We start from the raw sequence: 22,562 nt of genomic DNA, 5'->3' as shown, positions 1-22,562 counted from the left end.
AAACTATGTATATAAATATCACAATAGTGTGCAATTAAAAAAAACAAAAAACTTTATTTTGCAAGATGTCACTAGGGGGCGACAAAATAACAAGAATAAACATGTAGAGGCTATTGGTGACTCCAACCAACCGAGACAAGAGAAAAGAGTGTCGGAATTGTCATGATAACGTTATAATAGAATTGAAAATGCATGCATTTTATGCTACTGTGTGCTTATGATTTACATGTTGCTCACAAAACCTTTTTTTTTTTTTATGTTCACAGTAATACAGTGAAATAATTGACTGAGAAGAAAGTTCTCTACTGCAGAGGTGTGCAGTCCTGCTCCTGGATGGCCACTGTCCTGCATAGTTCAGCTCCAACCCCAATTAAACAGACCTGAAGTGTACAAGCAATTTGAGGAAAAATTGCATGGACTGGTAGAAAAAAAAAATGTCTTACAGAGGCATACACTTAGTAAATCAGGGCAACATGAAACAAAAGTAACAACCTCAAATTACATTATAAACAATGTACAACCCTCAGCTTCAAAAAGAGGCACCCAATGTCCGCTGTAAAGTGTGATAAGAAACTTTCATGACATTACAACAAAATATATACTAATAAGTAATCCATCTGAGCAAGTTCAGCCCTTTGTCAGCACAGTTATATGGCATCATTCAAGATGGCACAAAGTCCATATCACTGAATTTTGTTAACTACTAAGCAGATATATCAAACATTTGAGATTCAAACTATTTTTTCACACACACACAAAAATAAAGATCTGTACAAGTGCATTAGGAGGTTTTACTGGAAGTATCTTTATTCTGTGTAATTTATTCAGGAATCATGTAGAGTAACCAACTAAAAATCCCAAATGGAATTATATACCAAGTGCCATTTTAAAGGGCTTCATTAAATGCTCCAAATTTGTTACATTGTATCACTGTTCTGCTACAGAGGCTTTGGCACCATTACATTATTTTCAAGCTATTTAGATTTAAAGGGACAGTTTACCCATAAAAATCAACTCTGGCATCACCTTCATGATGTTCCAAACCTGTATGACTTTCTTTCTTCTATGCACATTTTGACTTACTTCTACAGTAAGTCAAAAAATCTGGAACAAATGAGGATGAGTAAATAATGACAGAATTAATATTTCTGTGTAAACTACAACTTTAATACAAAGCTATGACTATATGTAAGTCTACTTGACTAAAGTATGAAATTAAATTATATGGCTTAATGAAATTATGATTGATAATCCCACACCAAATAACACAGTAACACTATTTCTGTAAAGATGAAAAATACAAAAATCAAGCATGAAAAATGCTTGATGCATTTTAACAATACAAATCAAGCATAACATGGTGTTTTAAAATGAATCCTGGTGCAAAACTGTACTAGTATTGTGACGGTGATATTGTGGCTTTTTTTTGTTTATACAGCTGATGTCTTATAGCATGAAATATAATTGCATATGAAGCAAAGTTGATGTGATACACAGTACATGAATATCAGTCTGGAGCGTTTTTCTCACACAGCCTGTAATGCTTCTTAAACTGTCAACCACTCCAAACAGCACAGTCTTTATTTTTCCGCAAATCGACAACCATATCACCAACTGAGCCTTTTTTTCTCCATCAATCTGCGGTTTCTGTTTCCATGGCAACCCAGCTGGAAGTCCACAGGTGCTTTAAGCAAGCAAACATTTTCTATGAAAGTTACATGTTTTGATTGACAGGTGTGACATAATTGCGAGGGAACATTCCGGTCTGTCCGTGACAAGCCCCTTTCCACCAATTAGGATCCGAGTTGTCCAGGACATGGATAAAATCTCCACGTCTGAAACCCAGCTCTCCATCCTCTTGAGGGTCGAAGTCAAACAAAGCTTGAACATATGTTGAATGCTGAGGAACAAAAGTAGAAATGTTGAGAATTATGACAATATTGCCTTGAATGTGGTCTAATGCCTGGCTGTAACTGCAATCATGACTGTGCTTAGACTAGTTTGTTGGAGTAATATTATATATATATATATATAGAAGTGTTCCTTTTATAACTCCGGTTCCTTTTATATAGTAGCAGTTGAAATATTACATTAATGTTATCTGAACTTATAACATTAATGTAATTAAATCAAATATAAAACAAGCTATTTGTCACTGCCTGGACATTAATGCGTTAATAGAAAAAATTGTGTGAATTTTTCTGTGCCGCAAAAGTGATAGAATTGTAAAGCAATAAATTGTGAGAGGGACTTGGGTTACCGCATCCCATACAACTCAAAATAATAAACCACAAAGTTAGCTCGTCATTCTTTTAAAAATACCAGTAGACAGTGGTTTGTGAATGTTGATGCTTAGCCTAAATTAGTGCAACTAATTAGTGTTTCTGTAGCTCAATTGGTAGAGCATTGTGCTATCAAGCACAAGGATGGGGGTTTGAAATTGATTTTGGATAAACGCGTCTGCTAAATGCATAAATTATTTTTTTTTAATTTTTTTAATTTAATTTAAGTAATTTGATCGGGAACATTCCTTCCTGTGACCCATGATTTGTCTGTATGTGTATTCAGAGCCAGTGAGCATTGGACTTTCATAATAATAAAAACTGTGTTAACGTGTGATAAAATAATTATTGGCATTAATCAAGTCATGCTTTAACGTGATATAATAATGCGTTAACTTGCTCAGCCCTAACACACACACACACACACACACACACACACACAAACGGTGTAACGATTAATTTTTAATGTATACAGTCAAATATGCAACGTTATTTTACATTTAATTACTTTATTAAATTTCTGTACCTAAAAACTAATGATAGACCTACATAAAAAATCTGAAAAGTACTGTTTATTTTATTTGAATCTTTGCACAAGTGTGTAAATAATAAGGAGAAACACAATGGAATGTCTTTGAAAACAGTCTTTTGTGTGGAACTACTTGCCACAGATTCAAGTTTGAGTTTAAAAGCTGAGCCCAAGCCTCCGTTTTTTTCATTAGAAAACATCACTTTAGAACTAGTAATGTAGGAGCGTTGAGTTGCTTCATTAAAAGCTTATTGTATTACTTTATTAAAAGCTCAATCTCACATTCAGAATAAAACATTAAAATGTGTATGTTCCTCTGAGGAAAGCGTTATCTTTGTTCTACTATCCTTTCATCTGCACAGTGCACTTGTTGGCTGCCACTTACAAAGTGTTGTTGAAAGTAAAAATTGTTTACCACCCTGTTTCAATCTTTCAATATAAAAGCCTTTACTGCTGACTCACTGGTAAAAACAATCTTTTGTAGCAATTTAATGACGGAAGAATTTAACTGAAATCACGAACACATCATTTCTCAATACTAAATACTATTATTAAACACTACTATTTATATAAACATTATTTATTGAATAATAATATTTAATAGACCAAATCAATAGCCATCATAAAAGTTGCTAGGCAATTCAGTCAAAAAAACAAAGGCAGTGCTATGATACACAACATTAAAGTTAAAATAATAAATTACAATAAAATATAACGTTATGTAACTTTGCCCTTGGTCAAAGCTATTTCCTCTGGAACAAATAATAGAATGAGACAAAAGACTGGCAGTTAGATTTACCCACAACAAATAATATCACGTTTAACTACTATATACACTTCTGAGCCATCAGTAAATTCCAGAAGAACTAGCCAAGATAAGGCTGCCCTCGGAGGGTTTTTGAGCACTGAACAGCCACTGATGCCCTAGAGCTAACATCCCCAAAAATGTTGAAGCTAATTTTCAAATAGATGTTATCTTCATAAAAAAAAATAATAGTAATAATTCTACATAGGGACAAAATTAAGGTCTTATTAATAAGAGGATAAAAAGTTGGTGCAAATGTTCGTTTGAAGTATTTATATTTTAAGTATTTAAAAGTATTTATGATAATTCTGATACAGAAAAAAAATATTTTTTTTGCTTTAGTCCTACCTGTGGTACCTGTTCAATGTCCCTGAGAAAAATGGGCTGATTCCTGGACACAGAAGTGGACCGATGATAATCCACTAAAGAGTTTAATGAGTTAAATTTGACCACCCACAAGAAGTATTTTCCTGCTCCATCCCGTAAGACTTTGAAGTGCTGGACATCATTCCCAAATCTAAGGGAAAGGGAAAGCAAACAGTGTATAGAGAATTACATCATATCCACTTGGATATTGCAATTACAGTGAAGAACTCTGCACTGCTCAGTTCATCAAGAGCTCTGAGGTCTGCTGCTATTGGTGGAGAACTGTTTGAATGATTCAGACAGTGTTGCCCTAGTTCAGAAACAAGACAAAAATAATTTGCAATAACACACAAATAAAGTGCTGAGGACAGCCATATTGTGTGCTGCATTGCATCAATTATTCATTGACATGCCCCTATTCAAAAGAACAGATTCAATTACTGCATCAAAATGTCAAAAGCAGCAGCCTTTGTTTCGAAGTGTTCATTACTAGAACAGTCATATACAAATTGGCGAAACATTAGAATTGATTCAGACAGAATGACCAATACATACTTGACAGACAGCGAGAAGTCTCCAGGTGCACTCTCACTCTCTCGAATGAGAAAAGCTCCATCGTGTCTCTGTTTATTTAACATTTCTTCTGCCTTTGCACGGGGAATCTTCCCATAAAACCAGCTGCGTGTTCAGAACAAATACAAAAGCATTAGTTAAAGAGACTTTGTAGAATGCACTGTGGACATGCCAATATAGATGAGTTTCAGATTTAGAGATTGCAAAGCATTTATGAGACAGGGAACCTCATCTGTAATGTATCAGATATATAATATATAATTGTGTCCAGGTCTACTGGATGGACAGTAGTTGAACTTGAGTTGAGAAATACAGAGTGTGTTTATTAGATTGGTTTTAGTGTATATTGTATATTCAGTCTTGTGTGTGTGTGTGTGGGGGGGGGGGGGTATATTCCGTTACAGTTACATATGACTTAATGAAAAAAGTATCCATTAATGTTATCTAAGCACCACAATATGAATGTAAAGATTTCACTGGAGGCGAGTGTAGTGATAACCCAAGTGCAGCTTTATTTAAACAAGGTGAAATCCAAAATCCAAACATCCAAAAAAAAAATGAAGAAATGCTTGACTTGGCATGAACAGACTTGACTTGAGCAGTCTTGACTTGGAATGGCATGGCATGAACAGACTTGGCATAAACAAGAACTCACCAACAGAGGTAGAGGGACAATACTCGACCTGAGACAATGACAATATGAGGGCTACAGTATTTATATCAAACAATAAGGCTCACCTGATAAAAAACCAATCAATGAGAGACAAGACACATGACTAAGGGTGTACTCACACTAGGCATTTTGAACCGTGCCCGAGTGCATTCGACCCCCAAAGTCTGGTTCGTTTGACTAGTGTGAGTGCTCTGTGCCACTCTCGGGAACGGTTCGTTTAGCCCTGGCCCAGTTGGAAGAGGTGGGCTAGCGCACGGTTCCGCAGAACGCATGCAGTGTGAGCGCTTAACCGTGCTGGAGCGTGGAAAAGATACTATTTTATGTGCACTATTGTCATCATTACGAATGCAAACATATTGTATTACTACTACTACTCTACAATTTTCAATACATTTTATTAAATTAAGTATATTTAGGTTTATAATGGCTCTGGTTCTTACCTTATTGATGAACAGGATATGTAGTTGGCGAATAAAGCTCTAGTAAAACTGCAAATTATTTAATCAACCTGAGCTGTCTCCATAATAATTTTCTGATACATACAAGTGAAAACCAATGCACGGCATGATTATAAATGAATTATTATTAATTATTCGGCAGAATATTAGCGAATGTGGTTTTCTCTGTTATCTCATACATGACATAAGCGTGCTATGGGCCGGAAAGTTTAGTGCCAGTGGGAGTACAGGCCAGCGAGGGAGTGGGGAGGGGGGATAATCGCACTTGGGCTTGGTTCAAGGCAACCGTGACTAATGTGAGTACACCATAAGACAACCAACGACAACATGACACATTGAGCAAAGGAACCAATTGCAGGATAACAATAGGGCAAGGGAATCACATGACTAGACAGGAACCATGACAAGGCAAAATAAAAGACATGAAAAGCATGAACAAAAAACAAAACCCCACGTTACAATGAAATTTAACTAATCTGATTACTTTCCTTCATGGTCACATTTGTAAATAAATTCAAGTAAAATCAATATCATCAAAAATACTTATATAATGAATTTACATATTTATTATGTATATGATGCAAAATATAATATGACTATAATCTGTTGCATAATATAAAATACTTAAGAAAATGCCATGTAACTATGTTGAAACTAAATGCTCTGCTAAAATGAAACCAGAACACAACAGAAACACAACAGCAAAATAATACAGAATACAAATTTGCAGTTTTCCCTCAAGCAAATATAAGACATATGCACTGAATTATGTTAACATTAAACTATGCTAATAATATTTTACTATTCAAAATAACTGCAAAGTTTAATCCTGTGAAGTTTCACCCTTAGTCTGTTGGCAACATTTGGCATATATGTGACCCTGGACCACAAAACCAGTTAAGTTGCTGGTGTATATTTTTAGCAATAGCAAAAAAAAAGCATTGTATTGGTCAAAATGTATTTATTTTACGCCAAAAATCATTAGGATATTAAGTAAAGATCATGTTCCATGAAGATATTTGGAATAAATAATTAAATGAACACATTCAAATTTTTGATTAGTAATATGAATGGCTAAGAATTCATCTGGACAAATTCAAAGGTGATTTCCTCAGTATTGTGATTTTGTCCCCCCCTTAGGTTCCAGAATTTCAAATAGTTGTATCTCGGCCAAATACTGTCAGATCCTAACAAGCCATATATCAACGGAAAGCTTATTTATTCAGCTCAAACTGACTGGTTTGTGCTCTAGGGTCACATATAATGAAAGATTAATTGCGCATTCAAACTGTTCATTCAGTTAAAACCTATAGCTCTGGGCAAAACTTTCTGTTGTAACAAAGGCCTTTCTTCATGTGGTCATCAGACATTCTGCTTCGACATGGTGGTTGTACATGTTTCTGTTTTGTATTTCCATTTTCTAGAGGTCCCTTGTTGATCTGTTCCATTAGTTTTTAATTAACTCCACACCTGTTTCTGTTCTTACTGATTACATTCCTCCAGTTATTTAAGCCCAGTGTTCTCCTCAATTAGGTTGTTCTGTATTGATAATGGTGATTTGTGCCTGTTCTGTTCTCCCTGTGGATTTATTAAAATTACTTCCCTGTACTTTACTCCTTTGTTGTATGCTTTTTAGACTACAGCCACACATAACAAAATTACAGTTACCAGTTTTTTTGTATCCTGATTACATAATGCCATTAAATGTATTCTGTTACTCCCCAACCTTGTGTATATTGAAAAGGTGCTGTTCTAAAAGAGGCATGGATTCATGACTTAATTGGTAATAATCAGACATTACATTAACATTATGCAACAAAAAAGAAACAACTAAAGTTTCAAAAATGTAATTTTAAATACAGGTTATTGCATTATTTTCCTACAGTTACTTACAGAGGAAATGCAGGGTATCTTTGTATAAATAATGAATTAAAGGAACTGTTCACCCAACCATAAAAACTCTGTTGTGCCAAACCAACTTGGAAGACTTTTGTTCAATATTTTTCTTGAAACCTAAGAGATTTCTGGCCCTACATTGTCTATTCCACAAAACAGTGATGTTTTATTGCTTGAGGCACTGAGAACAAACCTCACTGGTTCTTGCAGAAGCTCATATGTGTTTGTTCAGTGCGCTGCACATGACATGAAAAAAAAGTTAAGTGTGTACTACAAAATAAACATTTCCTAACTCATTCCCTTGTTTCAAGTAAAATAGTGTACGCAATATAAGACATTGAGGGAAAAAAGTATTATGTTGTGTGGAAGATTTAAAATTTTTTCCCCCTGCATGTTATGTGCAGGGCTATGTAGCTTGTGTGTCAAGTGAGTACAAACCTCATTGACCAGGCAAGTAAGGGTGAGCCTCTGGGAATAGCTCAATTAAATCTGTTCTTGATATATATAATTTTTTTTTTTCTCAGAAGACTTTGATTAAAATGCTCAGTTCATACAGATTACAGTCTTTATTAACTTTTTAAACATTCAGTTCTTTTTTTCCAGTAGACTTTCAAAGAAGGGGCCAAAAATGTCATTTGAATGTTCTTCATTTGTGTTTCAAAAATTAGAAAAATTGATGTAAGTGAGTAATTGATAATAATTTCAATCTTTTGTTGACTAAAAATAGCAAATACTTACGGGTGTGGCTTCATTTCTATGTAATTTTTAGGGATGAATCCTTCTTTTCCATTGAGTTCTGCCTTGTACCAGTTCTGGTCACATTCTTCATTTAAAACCTGATGGGAAAACAAAAGACACTTAAAACTTGACCCAGTAAACCTTCAATCAGCCCACAGAAGAGCCCTAAAGAGCCCACCGTATCACTGGCTGTGGTGTTTAAAACCCAAGGCCTTGCTCTAAAAATAGCACACAGGAAATTTCCTTCATTTCAGCTTTAAGCTACTCATAACATCCTGTATACATAAGACTTCTCTGGCACTAATGAGAAATACATTGCACACAGTCTATTTTGTGGAAATGCTAACCTGAACCAGATGGATAACACAAAAAGATTTGGGCCATTAGCATCGGTCCTGATGGCTGGGATTTGATGTCTCTTTTCTTATAACTGAAGTACAATGTTTTACCCACAATAATAGCATGTATAGTAATGACCACCACCATCAAATATGAAATGAAGAAAGGAGTGCATTACTGCCCAGAGTACAATTTCAGAGGAAAAGGGCTGAAACAGATGAAGTGGACAAATATGAAAAATCATCACTTTATGTGATTATTTTAGGCTCACAGCAGATTTGCTTAAGTCACTCTTGCTAAAGTCAAGTATGTTATGACACATCCGTCTTAGATGAATGGGAATCCTATCCTATAGCCTGGAACGTTCTCACAATTCAGAAAGATGGCCTCCCCCCATCCCCTCTCTCTGTAAACAACCATTAATCTGCTCTCACTCCCACCGCACCATGGCGCCTGTTTTCTCTGCCTTCAAGAAAAATAGAGTGACAGTATAAATAAGCCAAGATGTCAAATTCCAAATATTAAAAAAGGGGGGAATGAAAGTAGGTCTTGGTAACTTCTGGGTGGAAGAAATGAACACAGCTATATATACAGCTCAGTTATAAAGACTTACTTTTTTTTTTGATTTTTTAAATCTACTCCCACTCTGAGAAACAAATAAAGAGAGGAAAATATAGTTTTAATTTTCACTTTTCCCTCTTGTCATCTTGGTGAATAACAAGCAATCAATCTGTGTCTCAGGAAATCTCTATGTGGGTGGGCGCAGTGAAGAATTTGCATATGCAAAAATTGCCCCAATTTTGTGTCTTTCCAGTAAATCCCCTCACAGTGGTTGGATGAAAACTGGTACGAGACAAAACACAGAATCAGAGCTTTGCTTAAAATTAAAAAAAAAAAATACAGCAGACAGATAGCTGAATGTGATGCCAAAACCAAGACCAAATTATAAACATAGGTTTATGGTTCAGAGATGTCAGCTGGGCCAAATCCACCACCACTAAATCCCTATTCAGAGGAAACCATACTAGCTGCAGCAAGCTTGCCCACAGCAAAGCACTGTTGCTAGGCAGAAAGTGCACAGTAACAGCAGGAAAGTGGGAAAGAGTTTTAAACCGTGGCAAAATTTAGAAACGCTTTAGAAATTGATCGTGCGTTTGTGCCCAAAAGAGTACAATAAGATAACCTAATTAGGTCCAACATGACAAATAATAATAAAAAAATAAAACACAAAAATAAAATAAAAGCTATTTCTGCCATGTTAAAGGCAAACGATTGACAAGGGCCAAAATAAAAAGACAAAATTAGAGGTCGACTGATAGTAGATTTTACAGGTACTTACAGCTGCAGATTGCTACAACAACGACATAACAAACAAAGTTTGCACAACACTGAAAATACATTTACAATTTTTTTCTATTCCATTAAACCTGCTGGAATACAAGGAGCGTGAACTTAAATTCTCAGTTCTACGCGGCTGTTCATTTTTAAAAAAATTGGATTCTAAAAAACCTGACGTCGGACCCGAGACCCAAGCAGGGTCGGGTCCAAAACATTGATGAGATGGACCTGATAAGACCTGATCCCTTTAACATAGTAACTAGTGAATTTTTGAGAAACAAACGTAGAAAAGGAACATATATGTTTGTAACTAGGGGTGGCCGATATCTCGATATTTAAAATATATCGATATATTTTTTTCAAACACGAAATGAATTTTGACATATCGATTATATCGATATATTTTTATATTTAATTCTGATTCCGCCACTTTGGTTGTTTGTCTTCTCTGTGCTGTGCTCGCCCCGCCTCCTTGATTTTGTTCCCCCTCTTCTCGCGTGTTGTCTCATAAACATGGCGCCGTCCGCAACCAGCCCAGAGGCTACAGAACTAGTCTCAAAAAAGGACAACTGGCTCAATTATATGGATATACTTTGGTTTTAAGGCGTCGGGCGAATACCAGGCAAATGTCTACTGTAGGGTCCTATGATTTTCGCGATGCAGAAAACACAGACGGAATCGCGGAATCCAGTCATAAAAATGGAATTTACAGTTTAAAGTGGAATGTCACGAAATTTGTCAAATTTTGAATGAATTATTCAAAAGTCAGCCATTGCACTCACATCAAATCGCGATATGAACTAATATCTGTAAATATTAAGCCGAAAAAGTCTATTTAAATATTAATCCTGCATGTTCTGCATGTCTGTGTTAATTAATGGCACAGAAGCACATCTTCTTCTATTACACACACGGAAGCGTGCGTGACGCTCACGGTAATTTCAGCATCTGTCGTCTGATTAAATTAGGATGTAAACACATGAAGAACATCTCAAGAACTTCACTGAGAGTCACTTCATGAGCATTTGACCATTTGATTTGAATAAAACTAGCATCACATATCATATCATAGACTGTAGTATCACATACACAGAACTGTAAAGGTACGGTAACCCATCAAAATAAAAGTTTGGTTTAATTTAATGACAAATATTTGCCAGAAATCTATTACTACTGTTCAGCAGAATGTACATAGCCCACTTCTACTACTATTAAAACTTAATTAACATAATTGTTTTTTTAGGAATAATCAAACATTTCTTCCATGTTTTATTTTAAATAATAAATCCCCTTTGTTTACCAAAAAATAATGTAAAATAAAGTTTTATGCCTTCATTTCATAACCAGAAAAGTTTAAATACACAGAATTTCAGAGGGGAAAAAAACATTTCATGAGGCTATTTTAAAAAACTTTTTTACAAATTAAGTTGTTTTTATGCATTTAAATAATTACACATGCTAAATCACAGAATTAGTTAACAATAAAACATATGAAGAAAAAATAAAACATTTCATAGGGCACTAAACATAATATTTGGCATATTTGTTTTTGCCGTAGTTTTTGGGGGGTTATTTTTCTTGTAAAGATATCGTGATATATATCGTATATCAAGAAATATTTTTTGTTCCATATCGCCCAGCCCTATTTGTAACCTATGAGATCCATCACGAACCGTAATGAGTGCCTGTTCATGCAGGAAGGGCTTTTCTTTTTTGTGTGTAGAATCTCTTTGCCGGAGATGAGGTACAGCATTGCAGAACAGACAATTAGAATTCATGATTTATTAGGCTATCATGTTTATTTTTCCAATTCACTTGTCACAATTGAAAACCAAACTCAGAAATAAGTTTTTTTATAACCATTAATCAGGCAGGCAATAATGTAATAATAAATTAAATAAATGTTAAATAAATCAATGGAGAAGTGGACAAATCAGGATTGATCTTTACTGACTGCGTGGCTGCAGGCTGCACATTTCAATGCCATTTATGCTTGGGTCCAGTCAGGTTAAAAAATAAATGCAGTCAGGTTAGCTCGGCCTAATTTCATGGAATGATTGCAAAAAAACAAATAAAGTATAAGGAATATGGATCGAATCAACACATAATAACCACAAATTTGTATTATATACTTGTATGCGGACAGAGAGATATGGAGCAGGGAAACTGTTTATAATTACATCAATTACATTCTCTGTCGCCACTACACGCACTATACAGTACCTTTAAAGACACGGCTCACATGCGTTTTGCATGAAATCACCAACAGTTGCTATTGTTCATGTTATCAGCTCTCAGCGAAATTGAATAACTTCCGGTCGTAATTGTCATGGCATGCCAGTTAAGTGTAAATCTGGAGGCATTGACAACAGTCATGCAGAGAGAGAGCAGAGTCGCAAGGCCTCTGACAAAATCTGTCATCCAGCCTGCTCTTAACATTGACAAGCTCTGTCCATAGGAACCCAAGACAATTCATACACACACACACACACACTTTCGACACAAACAAAGTCTCCACTGCATTACATTTGGAATCATTTTGTTCTTCACTTAAGTCTTGTGACTGTCCTATTGACTGCATAGTAACTTACACTGTCAAGGTCCAGAAAAGTATGAAAGACTTCATCAGAATTGTCCATCTGGCATCAGTTGTTCAACCGTAAAATTATGAAGCGACGAGAATTTTTTTTGTACGCGAAGACTTTAGTCAACCATTTGTCTCCTCTGTGGCTCTCCGCATCACAGTAGTGCCACTTTGGACAATATCCGCTGAACACAAACAACATACGCTCTTCTGAGCATAAACAGTGCATCCATGCAACGCGGCTGACACAGAAGAGTGTAAGCTGCTTGTGTTCAATGGATATTTTCCAAAATGGCGCTACGGTGATGTGGAGAGACATTTTTTTTTTTTCTCGTACAAAAATTATTCTTGTCGCTTCATAGCGTTACGGTTGAACCACTGATGGCAGATGGACTATTCTGATGAAGTCTTTCATACTTTTCTGGACCTTTACAATGCAATTTACTTGCCAGTCAAAGGGACAGTCACAAGACTCCCATTTTTCATCCAAAATATATTAAATTGTGTTCTGAAGATAAATTAAGCTTTTACAGGTTTGGAACAACATGGGGTCAAGTAATTAATGACAAAATCTTAATTTTGGGGTGGAGTATCCATTAAACCAAAGCAAAAGACTGAGAAGACTTGAGAAGAGGGAGAGAAAGATGGGACTTGTGAATATAGAAGGCAGAGGTCCAAAAAAAAATTAGAGAGGTCACCAGAGAATATTACCTAACAACCAGAGAAGATTAATGCGCAGAACTGTTAACCGCTTCTTTCACCAAGATGAAGTTTCGACTGTAATACATGGCAAATAAGGGCCAGATATGACTTTTGTATTTTTGAAGCATTGCACGATAAAAATGTTTTGCACTTGAATGCATGATTGTTAGCAAAAAAGGGTTAGCAAATATTATCAGATTTTCTGCATTATCTTGGACTAGTATATTTATTATCATTTCCAAAATAATTGACTATTGGGGGTAGCTCTGAAAATGTGTTTTAATTTTTTTTTATATTTTCTTTTGATATCAAGTATAGCATGAAACTTTTTCTATGTTTTTGTTACTCAAGTTCCAAACAAAAAGTACAAAATGAAATAAAGTAATTAATGTGTTATCCAAAACATTCTACACATTACCATGGCTATTTAATAATAAATATATTTGAAGATTATTTACAAAATTTAGAGTCAGTAAGATTTTTTCTTTAAATATTTTTAAAGGAGGTCTCTTATGCTTACCAAAGCTGCATTTATTCAAATGAAAACAAAGCAAATCACTTATATTGTAAGTGACATCATGCATAGTACCAGTACCCAAGTTAATAAATCCCAAGGAGTTCTCACATTATAGACCAATATCTTTAACGTCACAGTTAATGAAGGTGTTTGAGAGATTAGTACTAGACTACTTAAAGTCAGTATTGTGTGGTGCTGTGGATAAACTTCAGTTTGCTTATAAAACTGGTGTTGGGGTTGACGATGCACTTATATACCTCTTGCATAAATCTTTAAGTCATTTAGAGACCCCGAACAGTACTGTCAGGATTACTTTCTTTGACTTCGCTAGTGCATTTAATACTATTCAGCCCTCACTATTGCAAAGTAAGATGGAAAATGCTGGAGTACATAATGGTATGGTAAGTTGGATAATTGACTATCTTTCAAATAGACCACAGTATGTGAGGATGCAGGACTGTGTCTCTCAAGTAGTGAGGTGCAGCACTGGAGTCCCTCAAGGAACGGTTTTAGCTCCATTTTTGTTCACTTTTTATACGTCAGATTTTCAGTACAATTCTAAATCATGTCACCTTCAGAAATTTTCTGATGACTCAGCAATTGTTGGCTGTATAACGGACCATGATGAGAGTGAATATAGGGAGCTACTAAAGAGTTTTGTGGACTGGTGTGAGAAAAATGGTCTTAGGTTAAATGCAAGTAAGACAAAGGAAGTTGTAGTTGATTTTAGTAGTTTTCCTCAGCAAGTGGTACCAGTAAAAATAAGAGAGTCAGAAGTTGAGATTGTAAAAACGTACAAGTATTTGGGTGTATATTTGAATAATAAGCTCAATTGGTCTGACAACATGATGCATGTTTATAAGAAAGGTCAAAGTCGTATTCATTTGTTAAGGCGACTGAGGTCCTTTGGTGTAAGTCATGTACTATTTAAGACCTTCTATGACTCTGTGGTCTCATCTGTGATATTGTACTCTGTCACAAGTTGGGGAGGGGGACTGCTAGAAAAGGAGAAGAATAAGTTAAATAAACTAATAAAGAAGGCAGGTTCTGTCGTAGGGAGTGTGTTACCCACCTTTGAGGTGATAATGCAGGATAGAATGATTGGGAAACTCTATACGATGATAAATCATGATTGTCATCCTTTAAATGAAATAGTTTGTGACTTTATGAGTACCCACAGCTTAAGATTGATCCATCCACGCTGTCACAGGGAGCGTTATAGGAAATCTTTTTTCCCAACGGCAATTCGGTTGTATAATCAGTGTTATTTAAGATGACATACTTTTTGGGATTTATGTTTTTGTATATAATTACAATGCTTTGCAACTTGATACTGGAGAACAAGTTTTTATGTTGTTTGTGAATGTTGTTTTAAAGTTGTTTTAACTTATTCATTGTATGGTTGTGCTGCTGTGACATCTAAATTTCCCTTCAGGGATTAATAAAGTTGAAGTAAAGTACGGTTGTTTGGTCAGCACCCAAGTGTGATTGCTGTATTCACACCTGCCAAAAAGGTCTGCACCAAGAGGGGAAACGTACTTGAGTTCAATTCAATCGAAACCAACAAGTCAGTATGAATGATGCTAAAGAAATACTGAAAATACATTTCTGGCTTTTGTCAAAGCACTAAAGACAAATATATTGCAAATATATTTTTGTTACTTGAACAGAAGTGTTCTGCCTATTATACTGTCAACAAACAGCTTAAAGGAACACTCCACTAATTTTTCAACTACCCTAGAGTTAAACAGTTGAGTTTTACAGTTTTCGAATTCAGCCGATTAGCACTGTAGCTTCCATAAATTGCTCTGAAATTACAGAAATCCAGAGATACTGTCAAATCCCATCATTGCTTTTTTGTCTGTCCTAGGATTGGATTTTATTTATTTTTGGATTTTTTTGTAGGCATTTTTGGCATTGCCACAGAGCAGGGAAAGAAAAATACTAAGACCAACTCTCCCAAGCTTCTTCTGTCTAAATGGGGACAAAGTCAACAAAGAAAAGACAATCAGGGACGAAGGTCTGGCACCCCTCTCTTTACACTGCTGCATTTGTAGTATGATAAATAGTAATTATGACATAATAAGAAAAGTTGCTAGTGTTAGCCTACTGAGATTTATCCCACTTGCCATAGACACACACACGCTATATATATATATATATATATATATATATATATATATATATATTAGGGGTGTAACGATACGCGTATTCGTATTGAACCGTTCGGTACGAGGCTTTCGGTTCGGTACGCGGTACGCATTATGTACCGAACGGTTCGTTGGACTAATTAATTAAATTTGGAAAATAAAAAAGGTGTGTGAAATATAATGTTATGCGTTCAACAAGGTAGCCCAATAACCCAAACGACGTAACAGGCAACGCCCCTGACACCCCCGAAGAAAAAAAAAAACACACTTATATGTTTATGTTAGGCTACTCAGTCAGGCGCTCGCTCACTCAGTACGCGCTGAAGGCTCGGTACCACGGAGCCCCGCACGTCACCTGTAGGAGAGAAAAAAAATCAATCCGTGGCGACGGTTTTGCAATCCGTCCCCTCAGTTTATAAACCATCCTCATGAATTAATAAACTGTTCACTCGGTTTAACAAATCGTACCCACGGATTAACAAACCGTGCCCACGAATTCCCAATGCGTGCGCTCAGATTGTGCAAACCGTACCCTCGGTTTTTGAATCCGTACCCACGAATTCATAATCCGTGCGCACGCTTTCGCAATCCGTTCCCTCGGATTTGAAAACTGACACGCATTTTACACTTAACAGTGAAACATGCATCTAACTCCGGCAGGTGGGGTGAGGTGGGTGGAGCTTAGTATAATAAAATCACAAAAATAAGTCTTCATGTTAAGAAAGAATTGTACACAAGCATTTCCAAAACTGTCAAAGGTTATTTAAAGCAATTCACAAATTATTTTATGACAAACATTTTTACTGTCTTGTACTCATTTATTTAGCCTACAAATTAAAATTATAAAAAATAACTTTATTTTTATTTGTATCATTATTATATATTATTAAACAGGTTATGCATAAGAATCTTTTATCCAAAATAACTTACAAAAGAGGAAAAAATTACTCCAGAGTCAGTCACAATGCCAGGTTTATTGCACAATAATAATCAAGTGCTATTATAGATTATCAGCAATTGAACAAGATTTTAATGCGCATCTTTCTTATTAAATCTTTGTATTCCACCTCGTACTACACTTGATAGAGAATCACTTAAGGCACTTTGCTGTAAACCTATTCCACATAATAATATTCAATAAAACTGTATGTTAACACGTAGGAGTTTGCTGCATGAATCCGTGAGTACGGTTTACAAATCCGAGGGAACGGATTGCGAAAGCGTGCGCACGGATTATGAATTTGTGAGTACGGATTCAAAAACCGAGGGTACGGTTTACAAAATCTGAGTGCACGGATTGGAAATTCGTGGGCACGATTTGTTAAATCGAGTGAACAGTTTATGAATTCGTGAGTACGGTTTATAAACTGAGGGGACGGATTGCAAAACCGTCGCCACGGATTGATTTTTTTTCTCCTACAGGTGACGTCCCGGGCTCCGTATACGGACATCACCGCAGCGAATGGTGCATTTACGTTATAGCCGCGGATATGAGACCTTACTCTGTAGTGGAAAACGCAGGTTTTAAGAACATTCATACTTTGTTAGTTTTAATAAATAAAACATTTAAATAAAAATCAAGGAAATTTATCTGCAATTTTTTTCTTTTTGCTGTATCTAAAACGTACCGAACCGTACCGAACCGAACCGTGACATCAGTGTATCGAACCGAACCGAACCGTGAATTTTGTGAACCGTTACACCCCTAATATATATATATATATATATATATAAACTCTGCTGGAGTTAAAATTGTCCCAGTATCTCTATCACTCTATTTGCATGCCAAATACAAAGTAAAATGGGAGTTAAAAGGGCAGTGTGTGGTCATATTTGGTAGAATGGTTGGTAGAATCCAAAAGCAGAGAGTACTTATGTACGCTGCTGATTAAAAGTTGTCTAAAACATTGAGAATGATGTGCACTTTGAAGCCTTGCGTTCTCCTAGATGAAAGGTCCAGGGGGCAAGAATAGATGATCCATGACCTAAATTAAATTACAGCAGTATGGCAAGCGCTTCTGAATCCAGTCCAAAATCTTTTGGATGAAGCTGAACCCTTCAGGGGTGGATGGTTGGGGGGAGTCTGAGTAGTGTGACTTATTGGTTAAGAAGCAGGATGTGTTTTTTAATGTCTCTGAAATAAGTCTCTTAGGGTGCTTTCACACTTGGTTCACTTGCCTGGTCCGAACCCGAGTTCGTTTGCTCCCCCCTCCCCCCGCTGGACTGTGTTCATATTATAATATTTGAGTCCGAACCGCGATTCACTTCATCAAGCCAGCAGCTGTTTACCCCATTGTTTGTTAACGACAGCGCAGGAGAAGACAGCAAATGCATAACATTACTCTGTGCACTTTTATGTATTACATTTTTGAACTGTTTGTTTTGTTTATAAAGCTTCGGTACATAACGGCACTTGAGTCTGTCTTACGAATGTACTGAAAATGCTCTAGAGAACGTTGAAGGTGAACATAAATGAAATGTACAGCTCTCTGCTTGCAGCGCGTCAGTCACGCTCATCAGGAAAGTAAGTGAAACACACACACAAACACACATTTTCATCAAATAATTTGTCATTAACAGCGGTTCACTTCTGCGATTTGGTACGATTGCGTTCACCTAAGCAGCAAACCGTACCAGAGTCCACATGATGCATTCCCCAGACCACTGTTTTTAAGCGGACTCGGGTACGGTTCGCAGGTGCTCATCCAAGTACGGAAGACAGCGTTCACATCATCCAAACGAACCGAACTCTGACATCAATCGAACCCGGGTGCGCACCAAAAGTGCTAGTGTGAAAGCACCCTTATGCTCACCATGGATACATTTATTTGTTTAAAAATACAGTAAAAATAGGAATATTGTTAAATATTATTATATCTCAAAATAAATTTTTTTTATTTGAATGTATTAAATTATCATTTACTTCTATGATAGCAAAGCTGAACTTCCAGCAGCCCTTACTTCAGTGTTCAGTGTCACAAGTTCCTTTCTAATATGCTGATCTGGGGCTCAAATAACATTTCTTATTATTATTACCGGTGTTGAAAATGTAAAATTTATTTCTTCAGGATTCTTTGATGAATAAAAGGTCAAAAGAAAACTGCCACTTATGATTAATGCAGTCTTGATGAATAAAACATTAATTTCTTTGAAACAATAAATAAGAAATCTTACTGACCCTCAAAATCTGAAGATTATTGTATGCAACTCTCAAGCTAGTTGCAGGTAAGGAGGAATATATAATATAAAGAGAAAGCATTCTTATTCATTTTAATGGCAGTTGTGAACAGGTGTCACCACCTTTGCCATCTTTTCCTCATGGTTCTCATGTTCTTTCATGCTATCATCTGAACCTAAATGTAATTTAGGCCACACAATGACATCATGGGAAAAATTTAAGTCTGTTTCACACTTTACTGGGCACAAAAAAAAAAAAAAAAAAAGAACTGTGCCCCGGCAACCAATGAATATTCTGAAATATGTGCAAACACCCTTATGTAATTTTATGGCATAACTTATCAAGCTGTAAAAAATATGACAGCAATAAGAGCCAAGATAAAATATTTTATGGCCTCAAAGCTAATGAAAGTTTTTTCATACCTTCATTTCAATTTATTTAATGTCTGTTCAGTTTAAAGCAGATAAACAAGACGACATGACATCCAAATTCACAATGCTGAGTTCCTACCATCAGTGACAAACTGTGGGCTATAATTTCTTGTTGCAGTCCATCACTTGATTATTCATATGATTGCAAAATGTAAAATATACTAATCACTCATATATAATAGCTTTATATTTAAAGTAGCAAATATAGAACATCCAACTTTAACCACACACATAAGTACACTCATGTAAATCAGTACATAACATATAGCACATCTTCCTCTGTTATTGTTTATATCATCCAAGAATGTAAACTATATTTCCACCCAGCTCTAATCTGCTCTAATTAAGATTTTCTGTAAAGCTGCTTTGAAACAATGTGCATTTGAAAACTGATATACAGATAAAACGGACTAGACATTGACTTGCTCATTCAGACTTTATGAAATCAATGCTATATTTCCAAAACTGATTAGAGTTAATAGGTCTAAATACCTGTAAACCAGCCATTGGAATGAGAACAAACAGATAAGCTAGAGATTTCTGTAGACATCAGGTTCCTCATAGCTTGATCATACAGAAAGACGGGAATGAAAAAATGCAGCAGTAACAAACGGCACTTACCTTTAAAATCTCTCCTCGCTTGAAACTTAATTCATCATCCGCAGTAGCTTTGAAATCGTATTTAGCTATTGCCTCCATGGCATGGACTGTGTGGACACGAGACAGATATTAAGCTCCAGAAGGAAGTGCTTCTACAGGCAGAATAACAGTCCTGACTGATCTGATTCAGTCCAATATCTGTCCTTGTCACTGCTGACTGTGGAGTGACAGATCTTCCTTGTCTGGGTGCTGTCAACCTGCAGACAGACATAAAGATCTGAACCAAATGTAGTTATCTATGGACAAAGCATCAGGGGAAAAAAAAATTTTAATTAGATGTGGTATGAAGCAGCTGTGCAATGTACGTAAATATAAAGGGAACGGAATAACTGGGTCGAGCTGACGTTTTCTTGCAACAGACTATTAGCCAATAAGAGGAACCAGATGTAATGTGGGGTGTCTTGGTGAGACTGGAGGCTGGTGAGAGCTTGATTCATGCTGATCTGACACATTGGTTGCAAAACTGAAGTCACAACAAAGGACTTTTACATGTTAGCTAATTACAAGTACAAACAAATCCTTCGTTCCTGAGTGAGATGCGTCATTACAGGCATTCACGACAAGATCCCGTTAAGCTTTTATACGTTGAAGATTGATTCATTCATACCAGTGTTTCGGATCAGTTGAATCGATTCACTAAGAAGATTCGCTTACTGATACATCATATGCCTTTTCAGTACTTCAGTACCTTCTTTTACTGTCTATGTTCAGTACTTTCAGTACAGTGTTTGAGTCAATCATTCACTCAACCGATTCGTTAAAAACTCATCCTTTAATAAAATCTAGGGAGAGAGTTTTCGCTTGTTAACTTTACAACAAAACAGATCATTCAACTGCATGAATTTGTATACTAGCAATTATATAAATAAAATAGCCTTAATAAATAGTAACGAATTTACGTAAACGTGCTTACGTCATGTTAATTCTGTGTGGTCATAATTCTTCCTTGCTGCTCAACGACATGCCCCTTCAGTCGGTTAGCAGATCCATATTTACGTAAAAATGGCCAGTTATTTCAAATCGCTTACGAACGAGATATGCCTCGTTCATTCATATCGTTCACAAATCGTATTCGAAGTCAATGGTTCAGAGACGATTCTCCGAGTCTCGTTCAGTAAGGGGCGTATTCTTTCAAACGAACCAACCAATGAAAATCTCCTTATACAGTCCACACTCGAATATTATTTGCTGAAGGGAGAAAATACCAGTGAGTCACGCCCTTACTCGGACGAACCAAACACGAGTCGGTGCAAAGGAATGAACGAACGATTCACTTAAAAGATTTGTTCTCCGCTATTCGATACAGCCAGTCATGCGATATTCTAGCACTTTGCCGTTATGATTATGCTGTCAGGACGCTGCAGACAAGCAACGAGTCCTCGAGTCCAGACTGACCTCCGGACAGCTCGGAGAGTGGCTGAACTCAATTTGCAGTGGGCCCCGGGCATCCGTCACGACTGGAGAAAGCTTCGTTGATGATGTTAATACGAGCATTATAGTTTGTCGCTTCGCGTCGCTCGTCTGCAGTGGGTGTAATATAATCGGTTGTATATGTAAATATTTAGGATTAAGGGAACAGATTCGTTTACTGATAAATATGCTGTGATTGTGAAGATGAGATCCTTTGTTTTGACACTAAACTTTTCAACAATGTGAATCATACACAAACACCTTCGCCTTTTTTTTTTTTACTCTCACCCGCATCTAAATGTTCTTCTATCTAGAAATCCGCCAATCTGACTGAAACCAGCCGAACATTAGTTATTCCAGTGTAACTCTCTTTTCGTCAGCTGATTAGATAAGAACAAATGACTTACCCAGCGCATCAGGGTTCAGATCTCTCCCTCTTCGATCCTCCTTACGCAGTGAAATAAAGAACTAAATAAAAATTCTGTATTTTAACAACAGTAAAATCATGTTATACGGTTTACTGTTGCAGTTAATTTTCCCGACTCCGGAGTGGCTCCGGGAAAAGCAAGCGGGCTGTTAATTTCCGCTTCCTTCGTGTTATGGTCTGCAAAGATGGAAAGGTCCTAACAAAAACTTCGCACACTGAGTTAATTGTGAAACTACACAAAATGACATATCGTGCACCATAGACCGGAGATTCGATTTAAACGCGCGTAACCTCTTATCTTAAATCTTTAACCTCGCATTTAAAATTGCAGGATAGATTGGAACGAACCAGAAGATTGGTTGTTCCAGTTCTCCATCAGAATAAATGCAGCATGACACAAGAGCGTATGTCTGCGGACTGCAAGATGAACGGAGCGACATCGGGTGGTTAAAGAGTGAAAATGCTGGACCCCATAATTCAGAGAGAAGGCTGGCTGCAATATATAT

The 22,562-nt window shown here is 36.3% G+C and overlaps 1 protein-coding gene across 3 annotated transcripts; it reads right to left on the bottom strand.

Moving 5' to 3' along the window:
* Positions 1 to 781: 781 nt before the first annotated feature.
* On the bottom strand, positions 782 to 22,464 carry LOC113050680 (growth factor receptor-bound protein 2). Of its 3 annotated transcripts, none has more exons than XM_026213899.1 (6): positions 22,037 to 22,464; positions 20,181 to 20,416; positions 8,321 to 8,418; positions 4,538 to 4,660; positions 3,974 to 4,133; positions 782 to 1,900 (listed from the first exon to the last, which is right to left on the bottom strand). In XM_026213899.1, exons 2-6 carry the CDS (start codon positions 20,256 to 20,258, stop codon positions 1,715 to 1,717), a joined length of 645 nt encoding a protein of 214 aa, XP_026069684.1. In that variant the 5' UTR covers positions 20,259 to 20,416; positions 22,037 to 22,464; the 3' UTR covers positions 782 to 1,714. The 3 variants fall into 3 exon arrangements, with proteins under 3 accessions (XP_026069684.1, XP_026069682.1, XP_026069683.1); XM_026213897.1 differs by having other exon boundaries at positions 3,965 to 4,133; positions 22,037 to 22,460; XM_026213898.1 differs by lacking the exon at positions 22,037 to 22,464 and adding an exon at positions 21,133 to 21,313 and having other exon boundaries at positions 3,965 to 4,133.
* Positions 22,465 to 22,562: the final 98 nt, after the last annotated feature.

This window comes from Carassius auratus, chromosome 31 (assembly GCF_003368295.1).
Source record: "Carassius auratus strain Wakin chromosome 31, ASM336829v1, whole genome shotgun sequence".
Taxonomy (NCBI): domain Eukaryota; kingdom Metazoa; phylum Chordata; class Actinopteri; order Cypriniformes; family Cyprinidae; genus Carassius; species Carassius auratus.
The sequence above is the reverse complement of the archived record's forward strand: the minus strand, read 5'-3'. Positions and strand labels throughout refer to the sequence as shown.